Source organism: Artibeus jamaicensis, unplaced genomic scaffold, assembly GCF_021234435.1.
Source record: "Artibeus jamaicensis isolate MK-2021 breed Jamaican fruit bat unplaced genomic scaffold, CSHL_Jam_final contig_468, whole genome shotgun sequence".
Classification (NCBI taxonomy): Eukaryota; Metazoa; Chordata; class Mammalia; order Chiroptera; family Phyllostomidae; genus Artibeus; species Artibeus jamaicensis.
The window spans coordinates 2635028-2661048 of NW_026521846.1; the positions used below are offsets into that span (position 1 = coordinate 2635028).

The 26021-nt window shown below is 39.0% G+C and overlaps 1 protein-coding gene and 1 pseudogene across 14 annotated transcripts in view; one reads left to right on the plus strand and one right to left on the minus strand.

Moving 5' to 3' along the window:
- Positions 1-26021, plus strand: part of MARCHF8 (membrane associated ring-CH-type finger 8) — a 168219-nt gene that overhangs the window by 129380 nt on the left and 12818 nt on the right. For 13 of the 14 annotated variants that reach the window (XM_037127462.2, XM_037127463.2, XM_037127464.2 and 10 more), the window contains 3 exons: positions 22086-22168; positions 22411-23259; positions 24642-24822. In XM_037127462.2, coding sequence (XP_036983357.2) covers positions 22086-22168; positions 22411-23259; positions 24642-24822 — 1113 coding nt within the window. The remainder of the gene's footprint in view (positions 1-22085; positions 22169-22410; positions 23260-24641; positions 24823-26021) is intronic. The other variant, XM_037127475.2, reaches the window with a different exon arrangement.
- On the minus strand, positions 16377-17424 carry LOC119035947 (twinfilin-1-like; annotated as a pseudogene).

Here is a 26021-nt window from a genome sequence, read left to right on the forward strand (position 1 = left end):
TAATAGTGTTGATTCTTCCAGTCCATGAACACAGCTTCTACTTATTTGTATCTTCTTCAGTGTCTTCTAATTTTTTGACTACAGGTCTTTTACATCCTTGGTTAAATTTATTTCTGGGTAAATTTTTTTTTGAAATTGTAAATGGTATGGTCCTCTTACCATATCATTTTGTATACCACTAGTAGTTAGTTAGTGGTATACAAAAATGTAACAGATTCCTAGATATAATTTGTAATCTGCTACATTACTGAAATCATTTGTCAGTTCCGGTAGTTTTTTTGGTGGGATCTTTAGGGTTCTATTGCATCATCTGCAAGTAATGACAGTTTTACTTCTTCCTTTCCAATTTGGATGCCTTTTATTTCTTCTTGTCATATTGCTGTGTCAAGGTTAAATAAGAATGGTGAAAGTGGACATTCCTGTCTTGTTCCTGATCTTAAGGGAAATGCTTTTAGTTATTGCCCATTGAATATGATGTTGGCTGTGAGTATTTCATATATGTCCTTTAGCATCTGTTGGTATGATCAGATGAGTTTTACCCTTCATTTTGTTTATGGAGTATATCACATTTATTGATTAGTGGATATTATACCAATATTATTGCATCTCTGGAATAAATCTCATTTAATGACATGTGTGATGTTTTTAACTTATTGCTGGGTTCTTTTGCTAATATTTTGTTGAGAATTTTAATATTTGTGTCTATCATTTTCTTTCAGGGCTTATCATTTTCTTTCTTTGTAGTGTCTTTGTGCAGTTTTGGAATTAGGATAATGCTGGCCTCATAAAATAAGCTTGGGAGTCTCCCCTCCTCTTGAACTTTTTGGAATAGTTTGAGAAAGATAGGTGTTAGTTCTTTGAGTGTTTGATAAAATTCACCTGTGGAGCTCTCTGGTCCAGGACTCTTGTTTTTTGGGAGGTTTTTTAAAATTACTTTTTCAATTTCATTAGTTTTAATTGGTCTGTGAAGATTTTCTGACATCTTAGAAATGCAGATTATAACCATAATGAGGTATCATCTCACATCAGTCAAAATGACTACCATTAATATGTCAAGAAATAACAAGTGTTGGTAAGGATGTGGAGAAAAGGGAACCCTAGTGCGCTGTTGATAGGAATGTGGAAAACAGTATGGAATTTCCTTAAAAAATTAAAAACAGAATTGCATTATGACTGAGGTATTCCACTTCTGGGTATATATCTGAAGAAATCCAAAACACTAATTTAAAAGAATATATGCACCCTAGTGTTCATTGCAGTATTATTTATAATAGCCATGATTTTGAAGCTGCCCAGCTGCCCATCAGTAGGTAGTAGATAAAAAAGCTGTGGTACATTTACACAATGGAATACTACTCGGCTATAAAAAAGAAGGAAACCTTACTTTATGTGATGCATAAATGGACCTGGAGAGTGTTATGCTAAATGAAGTAAGACAACAAATACCATATGATTTCACTTGTGTGTGGAATCTAATGAACAAAATAAACTAACAAACAAAATAGAAACTGACTCATAGATACAGAGAACAGACTGACCATTGTGAGAAGAGCAGGGATGGGGGCTGGGTGAAAAAAAGGTGAAGGGATTAAGTTAAAAACAAAAACCCAACAACTCATAGATACAAACAACAGTATGATGATTATCAGAGGGAAAGGGGGCTGGGGAGGTAGAAGAGGGTAAAAGGGAAATAAATGGTGATGGAAAGAGACTTGAGTTTGGATGGTGAACACACAATACAATATACAGATGATATATTATAGAATTGTACACTTGAAACCTATATACTTGTATTAACTAATGTCACTGCAATAAATTAAATAAAATAAGTAAAAATGAATGAAATGGATCTTTAGGTTGTTTTGATTCTCTTAGATCCTATTAGATTAGGAAGAATATTGGGCCATTTAAACAATTTTGATGGCAGTTTTCACCCAAAACATAATCACACAGTACTTTATTTTATATTAATAGTAATGATATTAGTAGATATTATTTATTGAGTCTCTGCTACAAATGAAAGATTTCATGAAATTTGTCACCTCTTTCTTGTCCTCCATCAAAACTAACCACTTGAGTGGTCTCCTAGTCATCTTTTCCTGTTGTGTTTTCAACAGACTGCTTATCACTTCCTGAGTTTTTATTGACTTTTTCTGTTGACCCTTTACCCCACATGTAAGCTCCATGAGTATGGAGTTGTGTCTTGTTTACCTTTAAATCTTCAGAGTCAAGGATAGAACCTAGCCCTGGTGGCGCTCAGTACATGTTTGTTGAGCATATGTTTGCATGGGGTTGTGCTAGGCTTTACATCCAGCCCATTACTCCTCTTCATTGGCATTGCTGCCTCCTGGACCCAAGTCTCCTCAACTACTGCAGTATATTCCCAAGAACTTGTCTACATTCCTGCCACCTCCCAAGTCATCCTCCACCTAGCAACCAGGTAAATAGGATCCTAATCATTCTCTTTTTAAGCCTTCAGTGGCCTCTCCTTGCATTTAAGTAATATTCAAACTCCCTAGCTTGATGTGCCAAATGCATTATCGTTTGGCCCTGGCCACTTACAACCTCATCAATTTATAGCACCTGTTAACAGTTTATAATAGGAAGTCCCCTCCCCCCTTTTTTAAACTTAAAAAACCAGCCTAATTGCCCCTGAGCAAAAGACCTTTTTTTTATTGTCTGAGTACCTGGAGAAGCTGTTCGAAGTACAATGAGACCCACTGGAGGCATGCTTTGAAAGATGGCTTTTTGAATGCAGCTGTCTGTGCAACCCTGCCCTGACCTTTGCCTTGCTGAAGGTTCCTTGATCATGGGAACTAGCAGGGCTATCCTGGAGCAGTGTTCTCCAGAAGTGAGCTTATCTGTGCCCTACCCTTACTATATGCACTACCGATGCTGCTGTTTGCTTGATCTGTTTTTTTTTTAATGAAATCACTATATTTAATTAAACAACTTCATTTGCAATGAAAATTTTATATCACTGTATATTATTTGAAATCACATTTTGATTTTTCTAGTTTTCTGATGTGAAATTAAAACATAACTTTTAAGAAGTATGTTCTTAGGTATGTCTCCTAAACTCTTTTACTTTTTATTAAACTTTTTTTGTCTAAAGAAACCCATTTTATATATATTTTAAAATTTTAGTGTACTGGGTTTACAATATAATTTCAAATTTAGTTGTATAATACAATAATTTGGCATTCATAAACCTTACAATATGATCAGTACTGCAGGTCTAGTAATCATCTGTCACCATGCAAATTTATCACAATATTTTTTACTGTAATCTCCTTCATGTTTCCACCCATAACAGTATCTCCTTCTCCTCTCTGGCAATCATTAGTTTGGTCTTTGTTTCTGTGAATCTATTTTTGTTTTTGTTGTTTTCATTTTTATTGCTGAGTACCAAATCATACATATATACCACATCTTATTTAGCCATTCATCTATCGATGTATACCTAAGTTGCTTCCATGTTTTGGCTGTTGTAAATAATGCTGCACTAAACATAAGGGTGCATATCTGTTTTTGAAATAGTGGGATTTTTTATTGAATATCCAGAAATGGAACTGCTAGCTCATTTGGTAGATGTAGTTTTAGTTTTTCATGGAATCTATATACTATCTTCCATAGTGGTGGCGCCACTTCACCTACCCACCATTAATGCTGAGAGATTCCATTTTCTCCATGTCCTTGCCAAGACATCCTATTTGTTGACTGTTTGGTAATAGCCTTTCTGATTAATGTGAAGTGATATCTCATTGCATCAGTGATGTTGAACACCTTTTCATATGTCTGTTGGCAAGTCTCTGTGTCTTCTTTGGAGAAATGCTTCTTCATGTTCTCTGCCCATTCTTTGATTGGATGAATTTTGTTTTATAAGTTCTATGAGTTTCTTATGTATTTTGGATATCAACCACTTATTTGATACATCATTTGCAAATATATTTTCTTATTCAGTAGACTGTGTTTTTTAATTATCGTTTATGCTGTTACAGTTCCAGATTTTCCCCCTTCATTCTCCTCAGCCCAGCTTGCCCCCCACTTATGTAGTCAATCCCCACACCACTGTCCATGTCCATGGGTCTTTCATGTATGTTCTTCACCTATACCTTCACCCTGTTTCAAACAGTCCCCTCCTTTTTCCTTCCTGCTTACCACTGTCAGTCTGTTCTATGATTTTATGCCTCTAATTCTATTTTGCCCATTAGTTTATTATGTTCATTTGATTCCTCTTATAAGTAAGATCATATGGTATTTGTCTTTTACCAACTGACTTATTTCACTTAGTATAATAATTTCAGTTCCATCCATGCTGTTGTAAAAAGTAGAAATTTCTTTTTCTGCTTTGTAGTATTCCACTGTATAAATGTACCACAGTTTTTTAATTGACTCATCTAATGATGGGCATTTAACCTCTTTCTAACTCTTGGCTATTGTAAATAGTGCTACTATGAAAATAGGAGTGCATGGGTTCTTTTAAATTTGTATTTAGAGATTCTTAGGGTATATTTCCAACAGTGGAATTGCTGGGTCAAAAGGCAGTTCTATTTTTAGTTTTTGAGGGAATACCATACTGTTTACCACAGTGGCTGTATTAGTCTGCATTCCCACCAACAGTCCACTAGGGTCCCCTTTTCTGCACTTCTTTGTTGATTTATTAATGATAACCACTTCTGCAAGTGTGAAATTATATCTCATTGTGGTTTTAATTTGCATCTCCGATGGTTGCAAATGTTGAGCATTTTTTCATATGTCTCAGGGCCCTCTGTATGTCCTCCCTGAAGAAGTATCTATTCAGGTCCTTTGCCCATTTTTATATTGGATTGCTTGTCTTCCTGGTGGTGAATCATGTGTGTTCTTTATGTATTTTGGAGATCAAACGCTTGTCCTATGTATCAATGGCAAATATGTTCTCCCATATGTTGCATCTGCCGTCACGAGAAACAGAGGTTCAGAGACTTTCAGAATTTTCAAGATGTTACTTTATGGGCCAAGTTTTACCTGGGCAGGGGCGAGCTCTCTGAGTGTCCAAGGACACTATGCTCAGGAGAGCTGCAGATGAGAGCCGCGCCCCGGCGCTTACAGCTATGTCCTTATATAGGGGTATGCAAGCAAGCTTTGAACAGAAGCAGATGTGGCTGTTAGCTATTGGCTAGCTCTAAACAGCTGATTGCCATTGGCTTATTAGGGAAATTCAAAAGGCTAGTTGGCAGTTTGCCCTTTTAGGAAGTAAAAATTTCCCTGTTCCTGGTCAGCCTAACTTTATCTGGGGCTTTTCGGGATTGTCCCTTTTCAACATCTGTTTTGGACCTCAACACCATACAGTTGGTACCCTGTTCATTTAAATGATGGTTTCCTGAGCTGTGCAGAAGCTTTTCAATTTGATGTAGTCTCATTTGTTTACTTTTTCCTTTACTTCTCTTGCCTTAGGATGTTTATCAACAATAAATACTGCTACACAAGATATCTGAAATTTGATTGCTTATGTTTTCCTCTAGGGTTTTTATGGTATCTTAAGTTACATTTAAGTCTTTTTTTTATTGTTAAGTACAATTGTCTGTATTTTCCACCCAACTCTCCCATCCCTGCCTGCTACCCTCGCACCCGCCCTTTTGGCTTTGTCCATGTGTCCTTTATACAAGTTCCTTGATAGACATTCCCCTTCCCCCTTATTATCCCTCTCTCTCCCCTTCTTTCTGGTTACTGTCAGTTTGTTCTTTATTTCAATGTTTCTGGTTATATTTTCTTTGGTTGTTTGTTTTGTTGATTTGGTTCTACTTGTAGGTAAGATCTTATGATATTTGTCTTTTCATCACTGGGCTTATTTCACTTAGCATAATGCTCTCCAGATCCATCCATGCATTTGTGAAGCTTGGAGCTCCTTCTTTCTTTCTGCAGCATAGTATTCCATTGTGTAAATGTGCCATGGTTTTTTTTTTTCCACTGATGTACTAGTCGGCATTTAGGTTGCTTCTAGCACTTGGCTGTTGTGGATTGTGCTACTATGAGCATTGAGGTACATAGGTTCTTTTGAATTGGTGTTTCAGGATTCTTAGGGTATATCCCAGCAGTGGAATTGCTGAGTTAAAAGGCAGTTCCATTTTTAGTTTTCTGAGGAAATTCATACTGTTTTCCACAGTGGCTGCACCAGTCTGCATTCCCACCAACAGTGCACTAGGGTTTCCTTTTCTGCACATCCTCTTCAACAGTTTGTTGTTTTGTTTATGATCACCATTCTCATTGGTATGAAGTGGTATCTCACTGTGGTTTTAATTTGTATCTCTGATGGCTAGTGATACTGAGCAGCTTTTCATATGTCTGGGCCCTCTCTGTGTCCTCCTTGAAGTGTCTGTTCAAGTCATTTGCCCATTTTTTAATTGGGTTGTTTGTCTTCCTGGCATGGATTATGTGAGTTCATTATATATTTTGGAGATTAAATCCTTGTCCAAGGTATTATTGGCAAATATGTTTTCCCATATGGTTGGTTCCATTTTCATTTTACTGCTCTTTTCTTTAGCCATGCAGAAGCTTATTTTGGTAAAGTGCCATTTGTTTATTCTTTTCTTCATGTCCCTTGCTTTAGGAGGACACCTGACCTTTTGTTGTAGGGGATAGTGCTCCAGCCAACTGAGCCATCTGGCCAGGGCTAAAGTTGTTATTTGACAGGTGTATGCTTATTGACATTTTAAAAATTTTTCCGTTTTTTCATTGTTCTTCTCTGTTCCTTTCTTTTTCTCTTGAAGTCTTTCTTTTTGATTTGGGGTTTTGTTTAGTATGGTTTGGTTCCTTTCTCTTTATACAATATTTTGCATATTTTATGTAGGTTTTTGGTTTGTGGTTACTATGATATATCTCACTGTATCTATAGCAGTCTTGTTTAAACTTATAGGTATATAAGTTCAAGCTCATTCTGTAATCATTTTAATATTTTTTGTTATTTGTATTTCCTGACTATTGTAGTTATAGTTAATTTTGCTAGTTTAACCTTCAAATTAGCTTATTAAGACTATGGTAGTTATAGTTAATTTTGCTAGTGTTGTCTTTTAACCTTTGTTTAGCTAATTTAGCTTCAATTAGCTTATTAAATTGCTGGTGTACTATGTTTATTATACAAGTGAGATTTTTCCTGTATTTTCTTATTTCTGTTTGTAGTCTTTCTTTTCTGCTTAAAGAAAAACCTTTAACATTTCTTCTAAAGCCACTCTGGTTGTGGTGAACTTCTTTATGTTCGGGGAAGCTCTTGGCCTCTCCTTCAATTCCAAGTGATAAGCTTGATGAATATAGTATTCTAGGTTGTAGATTCCTTTTTTTCAACACTATAAATATGTTCTGCTACTCTCTTCTGGTCTCTAAAGTTGCTGTTAAGAAATCAGCTGATAGCTCTGGCTGGTGTGGCTCATTGGATTGAGCACTGGCCTGTGAACCAAATGGTCACTTTTTCAATTCTCACCTAAGGCATATGCTTGGGTTGCAGGCCAGGCCCCCAGTAGGGGGCACATGAGAGGCAACCACACATTGATGTTTCTCTCCCTCTCTTTCCCCCTCCCTTTCCCTCTCTTTAAAAATAAAAAATAAATAAATAAAATCTTAAAAAAAAAGAAATCAAGTAATAGCCTTATGGGGATTTTCTTGTATGTGATTTGTTGTTTCCTTCTTGCTGTCTTCCAGATGGTTTCTTTATCCTTGCCTTTTCCATATTAACTACATTATATCTTGTTGTGCACCTCTTTGTCTTCTTATATGGAACTCACTGTGCTTCTAGGACCTGGATGTCTGTTTTCTTTTTCAGAAATTATTTCTTCAGATATTCTTTCTGACCCTTTCTCTTTCTCTTCTCCTTCTGGAATCCCTATAATGAAAATGCTAGAGCACTTGATGCCCCATAGGCCCCTTATACTGTACTACCCTCATTAAAAATTTTTTTTTCATTTTGCTGTTCTATTGGGGTGATTTTTTACTATTTAGTCTTCCAAGTCACTAATATGTCCTTCTGTATCAACAAGTTTGGGAACTTTGTTTTAGACATATTAATAGAGATACAGTCACTCCAGAGTTTATTTGTGTTATTCCCCCAGAGAGACAATCACTCCAGAGTTTACTTGTGTTATTACCCCAACAAGGGGTTGGGGTACTGATCACTTAACAACTGCTCATTGAACACATGGTGGGTGCCAGGCACAGTGCTAGGCCAAACAACAGCAGTTTCTAAGTTAACATATTATTCCAGAAATGTCTTTTTATAAACCTTGATAGTTTTATGAAAGAAATGAACAGGTTACAAGGGCAGTGATTAATAGGGGTGATAAGCCCTTTTGGGGAGAAACCTGAGAAAGGGCCAGTCATGTAGTGCTGAGTAACCAATACTGAGTGGCAGAGTACAGAAGGAGCTTGGGTTGGGATACCAGAGTCAGGGGAGGGGTTTCAAGCAGGTCTCCGAATGTTCTTTTAGGTTGTCAGGGGGGTATGGAGAGTTTGTGCTTTAAAAGATTACTGATTTTATTTTTCACCTGACTCATTTGGCTTTAGAGTTTGGGGTTATCCTTCTTGTCTTCCATGTACCTGTCAGGATTGTCCTAGGTTTTACATTCACTTGCTAAATGAGTTGCCTGGGCAGAAACTTTCATCCCAAGCGAGTGGACTGGGTAACCTCTGTTGGAATGAGGACATTTTATAGCACACACCTGCAAATATATTCTGCAGATCATTAAGCAGTAGTCATCCACACAGTAGCTTTGCCTCACAGTGGAGATATTCCTGGAATGGAGTGCTCATGTCTCTGAGTCTTCTCTGATTTAATTTGATCCTTTTAGCCGGCCTGTGGATTACTGACCCAATTTTAGTGCTTAAATTCTTATTCTGGGAGGGTAAGCCTTTGGGAGGTGGTATGCCTGGGAGGAGTTTGTGCCCAGAAACACAAAATGCAGACTTTAAAGTAAAAAACCAGTGCTTGTGCCACCACCCCAGAGTTTTCTCAAAGGAGAATCTTGAAAATAAAAATATTTTTATTATATTTGCAAAGTTAAATATTTACAGGAAGTCTGTAGTAGTAAAGGGAATTTTGACTGTTAAGTAGCCCAGAAACACAGCCATGTAACCATAGCATGTTATTTCTGGTGATTTGGGGTATTTTTGTGGTTACATTTATAGTTTCTGGGACTGCAAAGCCATCTCTGCCCAGAAATCACTGTGTGAAGTGTAATTTATTGAAACCAAGCTACATTTGCAAGATCTCCAACAGTAGCTGAAAGACCTGCTTTGGAAGATGAGCCTATGAGAAGGTCCTTGCAGCTGTTACCTTACTCTAAGAGAGTGCTATGATGTATCCCTCTCATTTTGCTGGGGATATAATACTATTCATGTAATTCTAAGTCACCCTGAAAAGTCACCAAAAAAAAGAATTCAGTGGGTTTTTTTAAAATTATTTATTTATTTATCTTTAGAAAGGAAAGGAAGGAGAGAAAGAGAGAAATATCAATGTATGGTTGCTTCTGGTGCACCCCCTGCTGGGAACTGGCCTACAACCCAGGCATGTGAATTGAACCTCGATCTTCTGGTTCCTGGTTCGCAGGCCCATGCTCAATCTGTTGAGCTACACCAGCCAGGGCCTAGAATTCAGTGTTCAGTGCTACTAGCCAGGCAATGCTGAGAGTCATTTATAAAGGAAAATTATTATTTTAGAATTCAGTAGTTTTCATTGCACACTCCTTTACAAATCCTGTATTGTATATATTCTATACTAACTTTTTTTAAAAAAATTTTTAAATGGCTAGTTTTAATTAATTGCTGTCGTGTAAGCTTGTTCTTGGTACAGCCCTTCATTGAGATGTAATGTACTTTTATCAGAGCAGTCCCAGAACTGGCCTCTCCTTCATTGTAGTTAATTTTTTACTAAATTGATTTCTTTACCAGTCTTCCCAGCATTGGAAAATCATTACAGTTGGTTGTGTTTTGCAGTTTTATTTTACTTCCTAAACTTCCAGATGCATATTTTTAAGATGATTTGTATTTAAGAAATACCTGCCTGTTCATGGCAAAAGTGGTGTAATGGTTGGAAAAGGTCTCCATCCAAAGTCACTGCCCTTTTCTACCCAGGGTCTATGCTCTTCTTCCAGGCTTCAGAGAAACCACTATCAGGAGCCTTGAGAATGTGCACCCTCCCCTTGATAAAGAGTCTGCACATTGCCATTGTACACAGTGTGGCTGTCCCCTCTGCCCACTCTCTCCACTCCCCCAGAACTGGGCACCCGGAGCTTTTCCTTCTTTTGATGACTGCCTGGCATTCCTTTCTGTCAAAGTACCCGTGTTGACTCATTCAGTCCCCAAGCTCATGGGCATTGAGGTTACTCCAGCCCTTTGCCACCATATGTTTGAGGATGAATTTCTAAAAAAAGAATTGCTGTATGTATGTATATTTGTAATTCTGAGAGAAAGTGCCAAATTGCCATTTTATGGTGATTCACCTGTTTGATTTTCCATCAGCAATGTATAGGCATGACTGCTTGTCCACAGTTTTGCCAACATAGGTATTATTATTTAAAAAAAAAACTTTTTGGTTGATGTTGGTATATTTCATCGTGGTTTTAATCTGTATTTTTTCAACAATCATTAGTTTAATCATAATTAATTTAAAACTATAGAATCACATCTATGCTCTAAAATGTCCAGTTATTTTCATGTAGTGTGGTGGAATTAGAGTATAATTGCACATGAATGGTACAGAAAAACATTCACTACTAAATTATTTATTTATTTTTAAAAATTTTTAATTGATTATGCTGTTACAGTTGTTCTATTCCCCCCTTCATTCCCCTCCACCCTACCCCCCATCCCCACCATTACCCCCCCTTTAGTTTATGACCATGTGTCTCAAGTCCTTTAGATTCTATATTTCCCATGCTATTCTTGCCCGCCCCCATCTATTTTCTATCTACTGTCTATGCTACTTATTTTCTGTATCTTCTCCCCCCATCTCCTCCTCCCACTCCCCTGTTGCTAACCCTCCTTGAGATCTTCATTTCTATGTTTCCACTCCTGATCTAGCTGTCCTTTTAGTTTGCTTTCGTTTTAGGTGTGGTTGTTAATAACTGTGAGTTTGTTGTCCTTTCACTGTTTATGTTTCTTTAACTTCTTTTTCTTAGATAAGTCCCTTTAACATTTCATCTAATAAGGGCTTGGTGATGATGAACTCCTTGAATTTGATCTTATCTGAGAAGCACCTTATCTGTCCTTCCATTCTAAATGAAAGTTTTGCTGGATAGAGCAATCTTGGTTGTAGGTCTTTGGATTTCATGACTTGGAATACCTCTTTCCAGCCCCTTCTTGCCTGTAAGGTCTCTTTTGAGAAATCTGCTGACAGTCTGATGGGGACTCCTTTGTAGGTGACTGTCCCCTTAGCTCTTGCTGCTTCTAGGATTCTCTCCTTCATTTTAATCTTGGCTAATGTAATTATGATGTGCCTTGGTGTGTTTCTTCTTGGGTCCAACTTCTTTGGTACTCTCTGAGCTTCCTGGATTTCCTGGAAGTCTATTTCCTTTGGCAGATTGGGGAAATTCTCCTTTATGATTTGTTCAAATAAGTTTTCCACTGGTGGCTGTGCCTTTCCCCCTTCTGGTACCCCTATAATTCGGATGTTGGAGCGTTTAAAGATGTCCTGGAGGTTCCTAAGACTCTCCTCATTTCTTTGAATTCTTGCTTCCTGACTCTTTTCTGTTTGGCCATTATTTGCTTTCTTCTGGTCCACTCCATTGATTTGAGTCCCAGTTTCCTTTTCATTGCTATTGGTGTCCTGTGCAATTCCATTCATTTCAGTTAGTTTCGCCTTCATATATTTGTCTAATTTGTAGCTATAATCAACCAGTTCTGTGAGGATCCTGATGACCAGTGTTTTAAACTGTGCGTCTGAGAGTTTTGCTATTTCTTCATCGCTTAGATTTATAGGCTCTGGGGCTTTGAGATCTTCTTGAGCCAATTTTGGTCTGTTCTGGCCCTTTAAGTGTGAGAAGCGGTGCCTTGGACTCCCAGGTTGCTGGGTTGTGACGCTGTATGTGGGGGCGTGGTCAGAGCGGGGAAATGGCGGCGCCCTCTACTGCCGGTTGACCGCCGGCCCGGTCCAACTGCTCACTCCCTCGCCTGTCAGCTCGCGCACAAATGGGCGACCACAGTCAACACGCAGCACCGCTTCCCCGCTGTCTCCTTCGTGGTCGCTCGCCTGGTGGCTAGCTCGGTGGCTCACTAGGTCCAAACCTGCGCCTGGATTCCGCGCGTCTGGATTCCGTGCCTGAGTCCGTCTGACCGAGTCCTCCTGTGCAACCCCTCACCAGCCACTGGTTTCGCCCCTTACCAGTCAGGCTGAAGAATTTGTTGTTAACGGACTTCCGTAAAGTTCAATTTTCCGTGTTCTGGCTGTGTTTTCTGTTGCTAATATTTAGTTGTTTCTAAACTTGGTTGTGTGAGAAGGCAAGGCACATCCACCTATGCCTCCATCTTGGCGGAAGTCCCTAAATTATTTTATGCCTTCATGACAGGTCAACAATCTTTCTGACAAAAACTACCAGCTTCAGGTTTCTCAATGAAGGAATTTGTGTGTATGTTGTGTCTATAAGTGTACCCAGGGAACAACTTACAGTGTATCTTTAGTAAACAAGTACAACATTACTGCTGATTATTTTGCATGTTTAAACATTATAGTCTGATTATTTTTAAGCAAACAAAATCCTTCTCTTAGTTCTAGAAAAAAATCTGTCAAACTATAGTTAGTTGTAATATGCTTTGCTTGAATACACATTGAATTTTTAAAAGGTGCATATATTACCTTAGATAATAAGGTGTAAAAGTGAGTTTCATATTTTATACTATGAAGTGTGCATTTCTGATATTGTCTTATGCAGCATAAAGTTTAAGTTTAGATTAAAAAATTATAAATCCTGGATCACCACAGTTCATTTAGAAAACACTCCCACGTTACAGCTCTTGCAGTAGGTTTAACAGATTAAACATGGTGAAGTGTTCCAGCTCCATTTCAAGTATCAAAGAAAAAGGAGACTCAAAATTTTTGTAGGTTGTAGCTGAAAATGCAAAGCTTTAGAAAACTGTTAAATGTGTTTTGAAATAAATTGAAACAAGATTCTTTTTATTTAAATTACTTTATTGTTGTTCAATTACAATCGTCTGCATTTTCTCCCCACAGCTGCCCCTCAGCCAAGCCAAAGCCACCTCCCTCCCTTGCTTCCACCCTCCGTTTTGGTTTTGTCCATGTGTCCTTTATAGTAGTTCCTGAAATCCCTTCTCCCAGCACTGTCCGCTCCCTTATGGCTATTGTTAGATTGTTCTTAATTTCAGTGTCTTTGGATACATTTTGTTTGCTCTTTTTCTTTTGTTGATTATGTTCCAGTTAAAGGTGAGATCATATGGTATTTGTCCCTCAGTACCTGGCCTATTTTACTTAGCATAATGCTCTCCAGTTCCATCTATGCTGTCACAAAGGGTAGGAGCTTTCTCTCTGCTAAGTAGAATTCCACTGTGTAAATGTATCAAGTTTTTTGATCCACTCTTTTACTGAGAGGCACTTAGGTTGCTTCCAGTACTTGGCTATTGTGAATTGTGTTGCTATGAACATTGGGGTGCATAGGTTCTTTTGGATTGGTGTTTTAGGGTTCTTAGGATATAATCCTAGCAGTGGAATTGCTGAATCAAAAGGCAGATCCATTTTTAGTTTTCTGAGAAAATTCCATACTGTTTTCCATAGTGGTTGTACCAGTCTGCAATCCCACCAACAGTGCACTAGGGTTCCCTTTTCTCCCCATCCTTTTCAACACTTGTTTGTTGATTTGTTTATAATGGCCATTGTCATCTGTGTGAGGTGGTATCTCATTGTGGTTTTAATTTGCTTCTCTCTAATGGCTAGTGGTGCTGAGCATCTTTTCATGTTTCTGGCTCTCTGTATGTCCTCCTTGGAGAAGTGTCTGTTCAACTCTTTTGCCCATATTTTAAACTGAGTTTTTATCTACCTGGAGTAGTGTCATGTGGATTCATATATTTTAGAGATCAAACCCTTGTCCCAGGTATCATTGGCAAATATGTTTTCCTATATAGTTGGCTCTCTTTTCATTTTAATGCTGTTTTCTTTAGCCATTCAGAAGCTTTTTAATTTGATGAGGTCCCATTTGTTTATTCTTTCCTTTATGTTCCTTGCTTTAGAAGACATATCAGTGAAGATGTTGCTATGTGGAAAGTCTGAGATTTTGCTGACTATATTTTCCTCTAGAACTTTTATGGTGTCATAACTTATATTTAAGTCTTTTGTCCACCTTGAATTTATTTTTGTGTATGGTGTAAGTTGGTGATTGAGTTTCATTTTTTTAAATGTAGCTGTCTAGATCTCCCAACACCATTGTTGAAGAGGCTATTTTTGCTCCATTTTCTTCTTTTTCCTCCTTTGTCAAATATTAATTGAGCATAGAGATTTGGGTTTATTTCTAGACTCTCTGTTCTGTTCCATTGGTCTATGTGTCTGTTTTTATGCCAGTACCAGGCTGTTTCGATGATAGCTTTTTAATACAGTTTGATATCAGGTGTTGTGATTCCTCCTGTTTTGTTCTTCTTTCTCAAAATTACTGCAGCTATTCAGGTTGTTTATGGTTCCAGAGAAATTTCTAGAATGTTTGTTCTATATCTGTGGAATATGTTATTAGTACTTTAATACGGATTGCATTGAATCTATAAATCGCTTTGGGTAGTATGGCCATTTTGATGTTGTTAATTCTTCCAATCCATGAGCATGGTACATGTTTCCATTTATTTGTGTCTTCCTTAATTCCTTTCTTCAGTGTCGTATAATTTTCTGAGTACAGGTTTTTTAACCTCCTTGGTTAGGTTTATTCCTAGGTACTCTATTTTTCTTCTTCCTGTACCGAATGGGATTTTTTTCTGATTTCTGTTTCTGATATTTCATTGTTGGTATACAAAAGTGCTTTTGATTTCCAAGTATTAACTTTGTATCCTGCTGTTTTGCCAAATTCATTTATTAGGTTGAGTAGTTTTTTGGTGGAGTCTATGGGATTTTCTATGTACATTATCATGTAATCTACAAACAATGACAGTTTATCTTACTCTTTTCCCATTTGGATGCCTTTTATTTCTTTTTCTTTTCTGATTGCTGTGGATAGGACTTCCAGTACTATGTTGAATAGGAGTGGTGAAAGCAGGCATCCTTGTTGAAAGAAGAGTCTTAAACATTTCATCTGTCTTGGGCTCATAAGTACTGGGACTTTAAAACAACTTGATTAAACCCGAATATTTGCTCAAAAGTAATATAGCATATTTGCCTATAAAAGTATTTTGGAGAGATATCAATCTTGTTGTTTAAAACCTTGTCAGTATTATTGACGTTAAGTAGTACTGCTTTTGAATTACATTAATTTAATATCCAACTGAACATAAATACTTGGCCTCACATTACTTACAATAAAATGAAATAAAAATTTATAAAGTACTAGAAAGAGAAATCACTAAACCTGTGTGCCTTTCAATGACATGAGAAATCATGCAATACAGAAAGTATCTTGTACCCTTAAGGTTTCATAGTGAGTTGGTTTTCTTAAATTTTAATGCCATTTAAAAAACCAAAAAATCAAAGAGAACACTGCTGCAGTGAAGCACTGTTTCTAAAGTTGCAGGTATGATCCCATTTTGAGAGCAGTGCTCCTCAAAGTAAGTAACTTTCCACTTAGGCACACTGATTTTCAGCTTAGAAAGTCTAAGCTGGTTCTTAACATATTCCCTAAGTAGTATGAATAGTTTAAGGTCTTTGTTCCTTAAAAAAAAATTTGATATCTCACTAAAGAGTAATAAGAAATATATCTTACTTTCAGACATTAGACTTTCTAGAATTGGCCAATCTGTTAAAAAGCTTTGGAGTGTGGAATCATCACTCTGTGGAAACTGTGAGAAAATTAAACATCACCGTGTTGAAACCTTTTCTAGCTTTAATTCAAAAATAGAAATCATGAGACTTCTATAACATTAATTTTAAAAACACACAGAAGTGACCCTGTGGGCTGCAAACTAAGGGGTCACCGGTTCAGTTCCCAATCAGGACACATGCCTGGGTTGCGGGCCAGGTCCCCAGTGGGGCCACATGAGAGGCAACCATACATTGTTTCTCTCCCTTTCTTTCTCCCTTCCTTCTCTCTAAAAATAAAGAAATAAAATATAGTTTTAAAATATTTTTTAAAAAACCACACAGAAGTGAAAAGTACTATTTTTCAAAAAGTAGTTTTTCCTTACTGCATATCAACATGGAATGATTTTAGTTTTTCTGTACTAAAAGCTGGACTTTTAAAAAACTAGTATTGTAGTACTTAATATAATGATTAATCAGTAGTGGCTTCAGTTTTAGCTGGATCACTTATTAATCTTTGGATTCCCCTTTTTTCTACAGGACCTTTTGATTTTACAGAACTTTGCTAATATGCATGGAGCTTGGGGTGTACTTCTTCATAAAGGAAGTCTGTAGTCAACTCATCACCATTATCTGTCTCTCTTTCTAATGACATTCATTTGTAGTTGTCTTTCTATGTTGTCTAGCAGAGGGCTCTTGCAGCTAGAATGCAGTATCCGTTCTCTTATACTGCATGTGTACCCGGGCATTGAATAAATAAAAACTATGGACTCCAAATAGTGTCCTTCGTGGGAATGTTTATATAGAAAGAAATGGTAACATGCAGAATCCTTGGGAATCCTCTTTGGCAAATCTTTTAGTTCTGTATTTGTTGTGTTGGTCAAAATAATAATTTCATTTTTGTATCTATTTCCAATTGCTCATAGTTGAGCTGTTGTTCAATTTTCCCAAAGCCTGAAAAGCTTCTCAAGAAATAGGAAAGGCTGCTCCTTGCAATGTTTGATGCTTAGTGTTCACACCCACATCAGTTTGTATCTCATTTATTTTAATCTGTCATAATTCTTCCTCAGTTGCAGTCAGTGGGGCAGGAGAAGACTGTGACAGCAAATACTTTTTATATCCACGTAATGACACATTTTCCTTTACTGTTCCAAATACTTCATCTTTAATGTAGCCACCTCCAAACCCCTTTTTCAGAGTTGCTCTTGCTGCTGCATACAACATTTTTTTAACGAACATGAGAATGATCTGGAGACCAGGCAATGAATATCCATTCTTATCTCTGGGCAGTCTGAGAATTCAACATGAATAATATATAGCATGGCTGTTTTTCCTCCAACAGGGTAAAACAAAGGAATCATAATCCTTATCTCAGGAATCTGAAGGTTGACTGGAAGATCCAGTCACAAGTTTATCTTTTTCAATAGATGTTTTCAGAAGTCTGTATTTTCCATTTCTTGCTTTGGCAAAGACTTTCTAACATCTGTACTTGCTTGGGTGCTGGACTGATGGGACATGGTGGCGGCCATGGCCTCCCAGGTCCGGCACTGTCTACCTAGAGATTAAGCATCTTTTCATATTTGAAGAGCCACCTGTATTTCCTTTTCCATTTTTCTCTATTAAATACAAAAAATTGATTGATTTGATAGACTATAATTTGAGGTGAGTTGTACAAATGAGCTCCACTTGTCTCTTAACCCTCCTTTTCCATTTCATCTTCAAATTCCTTCTGGCTTAAAAGCAAGCAAATTAACCAGGCCATTTTTTGTGACCCAAAACCTAAACTTTTGTTGGGACCTGCGACTTCAAGTGTTTACAAGTAGCTTTGCTGGTAAAAGAAAAGAAAGCCCAGTGGTAGCTTGCGACAGAGAATGAGGAGGAGGTGGTAGAGAGGGAGGTTGTGAAGTAACCCAGAGGATGGAACAAGGGAAGGAAGTTGAAGCAAAAGCCTGAAAGGAAAAGGTGGTGTTCTACTCGAATTGAGAAGTCTACTTGATAAGTCTATTAAGAGTCCTTCCAATGGCAGTAAGTTCTCTAAGAAAGAAACAGAGAAAGGGGGAATGCCAACTTCTACCAAGGATATGTGGAAAGTTTTCTTTTCTTCATATGTGTTTGGCAGCCTTGATTAAAATCATTCAAAGCAGTGCGTTTGATAGGGAAGGCAACTACTGAGTGACTTGACTATAGCAAAACAGAATGTATAAAAGCAGTTGTCATTCTTACGAAGTTAAATCAACTGAGATTTAGGACTAGACAGAATCCAGAGGTTTGCTATAATTGATTACAACATTTTACAAAGAGGGGGTTTTTGTGAAAATTTTTTTATATTGAGCTTGCTTTACATTCTTTGTCATGACAGAAAGTCTCTTGTTTGAGAACCAAGAACTTCAGGAACAGAGAGCCCAAGTTCTCTTCACACATTTGAATTTTCTTATATGGGACATTTACACCTTTTATTATAACATTCCTGTCATTGATCCTTGTGGAGGGGAGGGGCTGCTCTCCTGAGTGAGGTGTGGCATAGTCTCCTTTTTCCTTGAGGCCACCCCCAAGCCACCCTGCATGTTGCTCCTCTGAGAGCTGTCAGTGCTGTGAACTCTCAGCAGACAATGCTGGCCCTTGCCTTGACTTGACCTTGACAGTAACCTTGTAACCATATTTGAAGCTTAAGGCTTCAGGTTTTTTTGCTGTTGTTGATCAGGCCACTGTTTTAAATCCTTGTAGGTAGGTTGATAGATTTTACTCACCATAATACCAGTTAAGTTCTGTAAAGTTGCTCAGCTCTGCTTTTGTGAGCATCTGCATATGGACTGGTTCTGAACTCTGCTTGGGCTTCTCTTTAGCCAGTGACAGAAAGGGCCTCTTATGAGAGCTGTGATGACCCCACAAATCATTCTTGTTTCCTCACTCTGGAGTCAGCCAGGATAAAGCATTTCCAGGTTTGTATTTATGTAAAACTACAGTAAGTAGATTTTTAAAAATCTCCTTGAAACCTCAAGATCTAGTATGAAGAGAGACCTTTTTTCCTCATTGGGAGGCTTAGAGTGCCTCCCAATGCTGTGAATGCCTCGTGATGTTTTTTGTGGGATTGAGGAGGATGAGATGAGGGCAGGAACATGGGGAGAGGATGCTCATACTCTTCCAGTTTCCAAATAAACAGAGAGCAGTGGTTGGGACTGCAGCCACAGTCTCACAGGCACAATCTTCTGCTATAAGTACGGACCCAACTGTGCATGAATTTATCATGATACACCTGATGGAAACTTTGCAGAGAAGTGATCACAGGCCCTGTGACAGGTGTAGACAGTCTGGTTTTTCTGAATGCAGGCTTTGTTCTGTTCTGAGGCTCTTTCCTCCTATCTCAGATCAGTCCCCTCCCACGGGCATGTGATTGTTACCCCAGACTTCCCATTTTGACACGGATTACTTGAATATCAGAACAGGAATGAGAGACCATTTTCTCTTGATTTCAGTTTCCCTTCTGAGACCAGCTTCCTCCCAGTACACTGACCCTGGAAGGGCCTCACTGTCCAGATAAGATCCTACTTTTCTCCTACATGGTTTGTCTTCCCTTCAGAATACAAGAAGGTATACTTACTTTCAAGAGATAACGTCCTTGTCTAACAGAGAATGAGATAATCAGGAAATTCCCTCTACCCTTCGAGGGAGCCGTGCACTTTTCTATCTCTTGTGTGGAAAGGGGACATCCTTCTGTACCTCAGTCTGAGCTACTAAACTTGACTCAGCAACACAGAGGAAGGAGAGCTGACCTCATAGTAGTAAGGGAACAGGATGTGAATATAGCTGGGCATTCCTGTCCTCCCTTTGTCCAAGGTCTCACTTCCCTATAATACAGCATGACCAGCTTGTGGCCTTCATGATACATTTCTGGCCTTGTCTACAGATGCTGAACAGAACCGGTCACCCTTAGAAGTAAAAGAATAAAAGATGGGAACAAGAAGTTCAAGCAGGCTTTCTGTCTCAGGATAGGGGTAGGACTGAGTATCTGAGACAGTCAGATTAGGAGTTCTGGACCTTAGTGTAGCTATCCTCAACCCACTTCCCTGTAGTGAGTGACAGTAAAGGCCCTGTACTCATCTTCAGAGTCTAGATAGCAGAGCCTGTGCCTGTTCTCTGGCTAGGCTGGGATCTGCCAGAGGAACCCCCAAGAGTGGAGCCTGGGATGGCTCTATGAGAGGAGGGTACAGGAGAAAACACAGTGGCTTCTGCAGTGGGAATGTAACAGCATAATGTCTAATAGGTCCTGAAAACCCCCTAGCCTCAATTTGGTTTAGGAAGAGTTGTGACAGGGTTGTGACAGGTTATTTGGTGGTGTCATTTTCATGTCTCCAAATAAATTAAACATTAGAATCTTAGGAACTTTGCAAAGAAAATATACCCAATATTCATATATGTACATTGTTAGAGAAATAAGTATAGATTCTTTGGTGACTCAGAAGATGTGCAAATTGAGGGATACTACATGATTTTAGCATACATGTGCAACATGATAACATGTAACTTATGGGATGAGTTTCTTTACGTTGAGTTGGATTTAAAATGATGTTTACTCTCCATGCTGAAGAGTGGTCGATTAAACACCTCGAGTTCCAGCCCTGGTTCTCTCCAAGCCAGTGCATTTTCAGAAGAGGGGAAGAGAGGAGAGCTTCTGGATAATGGTGCTGCCTGTCTTGGTGGCTCACTCTCATTAGGGGTCTGTAGCTGGAATTCCAAGGGTGGAAGTGTACCCCTGGGGTAGTGTTTAGCAAAAGGGTAGGGGCAGGCCCCAGCTGGGGAATTGTGGACCAAGGAGCAGGGCTGAAGACCACCTGAGTTATCCTTGGGAAGGTAGAGAAGTGATGTGGCTTACTCTTGATAATAGACTCATAGTACAGTTGGCCTTCATATTCATGGGCTTCGCATCTGTGGCTTGCATACCTGTTGGTTTAATCAACTGTGGGATGAAAATATTCAGGGGGAGAAAAATCCCAGAAAGTTCCAAAAAGCAAAATTTGAATTTGCCACATGTGAGCACTGCCCTGATTCCTTGGAAATAAAGTGATGTGTGGGTACAGCCTGCTGTAACCTATATGTAAGTATAGGATATATGCAAATACCATACCATGTTATTAAAATAAGGGACTTGAGCATCTATGGATTTTGGTATCTGTGAGGAGTCCTAGAATTAATCTCCCCAGATACAAGGCACAGGTATACTATATTCATGTGGCTATTTAGATTGTGTGGAGTATATGCTCACTGAGGCTAGCTGTCCTAGGAGAGAAGAATGCACTTACATGAAGATGCAGGGTACTGGGAGGGTCTTGGAAACTTAGGAATATGCTTCTTGATAAGGCATAACAAGGGCCCCATAAAGTCTGGAGTGGGAGGCTGCAGGACCCTCTAGTGGTGGTTTTGTATTCTCAGCTCAGCAACATTCCCTGTTGCTATTTCTTTCCTTTTATTTCTCTTAGCTTAGCTGTGGTGTTTCTCATCCTCCTAGGTCTTTTCTCTAAATTGGGCTTATTCATGGCCTTTCAGAGTCCCTGCTCTATCTCCTGACCTCTTGCTACATGTTCTTTCAAATTTAAATTTTCATTAGAACTCTTGGAAGCATTCTGTGCTCACCCCACTCTTGGGCCACAGGTTGAGCTATGGATTGGTGGCCTTGTAGTCTCCCTTTTGTGTAAAAAGCTATGGCAGAGTAGCAGGTTTTGTAGCCCAACCATAAGGTTATAAGTAGGAGAGAGTACTTATATCCTGCCACCTTTTATTAGGATTATCCCAGAAACTTGCTAGCAGGGAAGCAAGTGCCAGCAGTGATGTACCATGCAGTTTTTTGTTTTTTCCATACACCTTGTAGTACTTGGTTTTATGACCTATGTACAAACTAATTAAATTTGATGCTTAGGAAATAAATGACTACTGAATCTGCAAATGAATGTTGCTGTTCCAGAGTCTCAAATATTTCTTCATTTCACTTTCACCCACATATAAGAAAAAAAAGGTGCCATTTGATTTGTTTTGTCTCAGCTTGTAGGGACCTAGTACATGTTACTCATTGAGCAGTAGGAAATAGCAGACATCCTTAGATTCTTTCCCTGTTCCCCTTCAGAAGGAGATGGTATTCACAGTACTCCTGATTCTTTCTTGAAAACTGATGGATGGTGTGTTGTTACAGGCTGGGGGTCCTCCGTTGGTGTCAGCTCCAGTGTCTGCCTTCTCTCGCACTTCTGTCACACCTTCCAATCAGGATATCTGCAGGTAACACTTGCTTCAGTTGCTACACTGGTTTATTGCATCCCAAAAGTAAGCATTAGTGTCTTAGGTTCCTGATTTTTCATTTGCTTGGTCAATATGTCTTTGCTCTGAACAGTAGACCCAGATTTATGTGCTGTTTGCTTACCAAGTTACCACATGGGTCTCATTTCTTCACTTTTATATGTGTTCTCTTTAAAAATTGTTTTTACTTTCTGTGTTTTTATTCCACTGTTCTCTGCATGCAGTTCCAGTGCAGTGTTTTCTGAGTGTTATCACCACAGTCCCATGCAGTCTGCTGTTGCCTTGAAAGCTCCTCAGTGCCAGAGTTCTCTGACACAAGGGCTCACTGTGACAGTTATCTATAAAGACACATTACAGGCATCAAAGAGAAACCACCATTCTGGTGGTTCAGAGTGGGTCCAGGCCTGGAAGCCTGATCAGAATACCAAAGCCAGAAGAACACTAAAGTTCTCAAAGTCCTTAAATGATGTCGGGGAGAAGGCCCAGGACCCTTTGGGAAATTTTGACTATGCGGGAAGAATTTGCTCTGAAGGGAAACTGATACTCTCTCAAGATCCATGTCTCAGAATTGACAGGTTCCATCATAGACAAAAAAGAACTCTGAATTGTAAACCTCTTGGCCATTCCAAACAATTTTGTGTTTCATCCCTATTTGCCCATAATTCAACTGCCTCAGAGGTGGAAAGTGGCAAGGAGGGTATGCACGTCCCTCTTTTGGAAGAGAAAGCAGATGGTGAGGCTGTTTCCAGAAGCCGGAGACTGCTCAGGTACCTGTTCTCCTTCTCACATGGCTTGAGTGCCAACAGCCTGCACAGGTTCCATGAGCTCGAGAGCTGTGCATCTCACCTGCACTCTGCCAAGTCCTCCGGCGGGCTGGCAGGGAGCACAGGCTTCTGCTCCGATGAAATGGGAGATGATGACGTCTTTGAGGACAACAAATCCACAAAATTGAAGAGTAAGGTCCTGCGGGCACCCCTCTGCTCAGCGGAGAAGGACAGTGACCTGGATTGTTCTTCCCTCTCTGAACAATGTCCCCCCATCTCTCCTGTGTCCACGTCAGGGGATGCCTGCAGGTTGGTTTGCCAAGAACCATCATTCTGTCCATCTCTGCTTCCCACACCTGTGTAACCTCATATTGTTTTAATATGTGAAGTTGCAGGAAAATTAATTAGTAGGCACTTTAAACAGCTGTGGGTTAATAGTTTTCTCTAGAAAAATAGAGTATTGATAATCATTTGAAAAACCAATTTCTATGACATGGGTCCCAAGACAGTTTCACAGATGATAAAAGAGGAAGAAGCTATACATATTAAAGGTCAAGCTGATTCTTCTCAACTAAAAATAAGTAGACTTTGCATAAAGAAGTTGGAAGAAAGATTTTTGGTTTGATGGTCTAGATCTTAAGGATTGCCAGCTCCTCGCATCCTCAGTTTTACCACTTGCTCCATCTACCACGTGATGTGTGTGGGGAGAGGCTGTCCTTCCTCCTCTCTTTTTAACTTGGATGTAGCCACCTCTATCCAGATCCTAATTCCACTTTCTACCTTTATCTCCTCCCCTGTGCAGCATCCTTGTCTGGCCCCCCAAATCTTTCATAATTCACTTTTTGTCACCACTCTTACACCTTCCCCCGTCACCCCTCCTTAGGGCCAGCTCTTATCATGTCTAACCATTGGATCAGAAACAAATAGTGGAGAGCCTCCCTGGGGCCGGAGCCCAGCTCTTTCAGGCCAGATATCTCTGCTGCCCTGTAGATGCTGGGAAAGACTATTCTGTTTTTCAAAAGTCTGTTTAGTTTTTTGAAATTAGGTTGCTATATTGTATTGCATGTACCCTGAATCTTTTGATACAATGAATGATTTAAAATTCTCCCTTATTCCTGTGAGTAGTCCTGAAAAAAGAAATGAAATTGCAGTACCTTATAATGTTTTTGAGATCCAGAAGAGGTACTGTGATTTCTGTTTTCTCTTTGACAGGAATATGTAGTTGTGATCTATGGAGCTGAGGTCAGTGATTATGCTAAAAAAAAAAATTCCACCCTCTTTTTAAATCACTGGTATATTTGGAAGGTATAGTTCTCATTCTGTTTTATACAGAATCTTTTTCAAGTTATTTTAACATCTTAAGTTCTGGAAGATGCTTCCATGTTACCTTAAATTTATCTTTCAGTGAAATTCTTATGTCTTACCAAAAGTGACTGTTTTGTCATTACTTATATTATTTTTTTCCTCTCTGACGCCAAATGCCATTCAGACTTAACACGTTGGTGTGGTAAGATAGAAATTTTTAGTTTGTAGTAATTGTCCTCATTTATGTTTGTATGTTTTTGTGCTTGCAGTCAATTTTGTGATGTTTGTTTCTGAATGTTTTTTGGGGGGTGTTGACCTTCCACTGCAGTGTTACCTTCCCTGTTGTGTAGTCCTCTTTGTAATGACTGGCTTTTCTGCTGCCCTAGGATTTGTCACTGTGAGGGGGATGATGGGAGCCCTCTGATCACCCCCTGCCACTGCACAGGGAGCCTGCACTTTGTGCACCAGACCTGCCTGCAGCAATGGATCAAGAGCTCTGACACACGCTGCTGTGAGCTCTGCAAGTATGAGTTCATCATGGAGACCAAGCTGAAGCCTTTGAGAAAAGTATGTATAAGGGTACTTAGCCTGGGCAGTGGTTTAACCTCGTTGAAATGCGTGCCCCTGAAGAGTGAGCACCTGAGTCTGGATGAAGCCTTAGCTTACTTGTGTTTGCCTCTTTGAAAAGTGGGGCATGGTGCATACATCATGTGGTAGAGATCATTGTTTCTGGTACTGATTTACAAGTCCCTCCTCTGAGGAAGAAGCTCTTTGTTACCATTTAGCCATAATATTTTCTTTTTTCCTTCAAAGTAAGACTGGTTGCTTGTCTGCATTACTCGTTTGGTCTTTGACCTGTTTTGTGACATTTTAGTCATCATTTACCTTTATATGTACTAACTCTTCATGCCTTGTCTCTAATTAAAACTGTATATTAGAGATTAGTATCTCCCCCCAGCACAAAGCAAAGCATAACATAGTACATTTACTGTCTATTCCCTGACAAATATTTAGGTGGGAGCATGGGTTGGGTGGGGAAAGAAAAGAAGCAAAGGCATTACAGGTAGTACAGCCCTCATCAGGCCCATGTCTCTGCTCTTCTGAGAGGAGCCTTGTTTCTGCACTCACATCCTTGCAAACATTGTTTGTTCAATGTGTCTGTCTATATCCACAACATAAGGTTTTGTCTGGAACAATATAAGACTTGTTCTTACAAAATTTTAATATGTAGGTTAAAAAGGGAATTGGTCGCATCATCAGATAACAGCATTATTACAATGCCAATTAAATGCTAATTTACATGGCAATAGAACATACCAGACATTAGAAAAGGAAGGACTCATTGCGAGTGAGAGCTCTGGAAAGTAGAGTGTTGGTAGCATCATAGAGTATTTGGGGGTTAAAGCAGTTCTTGAAGGATCAGTAGGATTGGAGATGAAGTAAAAGGAGATTACAGAGGTCAGCTTGTTTCTGGAGAAAAACATACACCATAAAGGTGAGGGTGAGCATTTCAGGAGAGTATGAGAGGCATGAACTGAGTATGTCTTAGGAAATAATAGGAAATCAGGGATGAGGAGAGTATTTTAGGAAAGAAGCCAAGTAAATATGTACCAAACTGTACCAGAAAGCAGTGTGGACTTCAGAGAAATCAAGTGTAAACTACTTAAAAAATGGTCTTTGTGGCACTTCTGATTTACTGGGCACCTTCCCTGCGCTGGTCTCTCATGTGAGTCTTACAGCACTTTGACCAACCTAGGTAATCCATG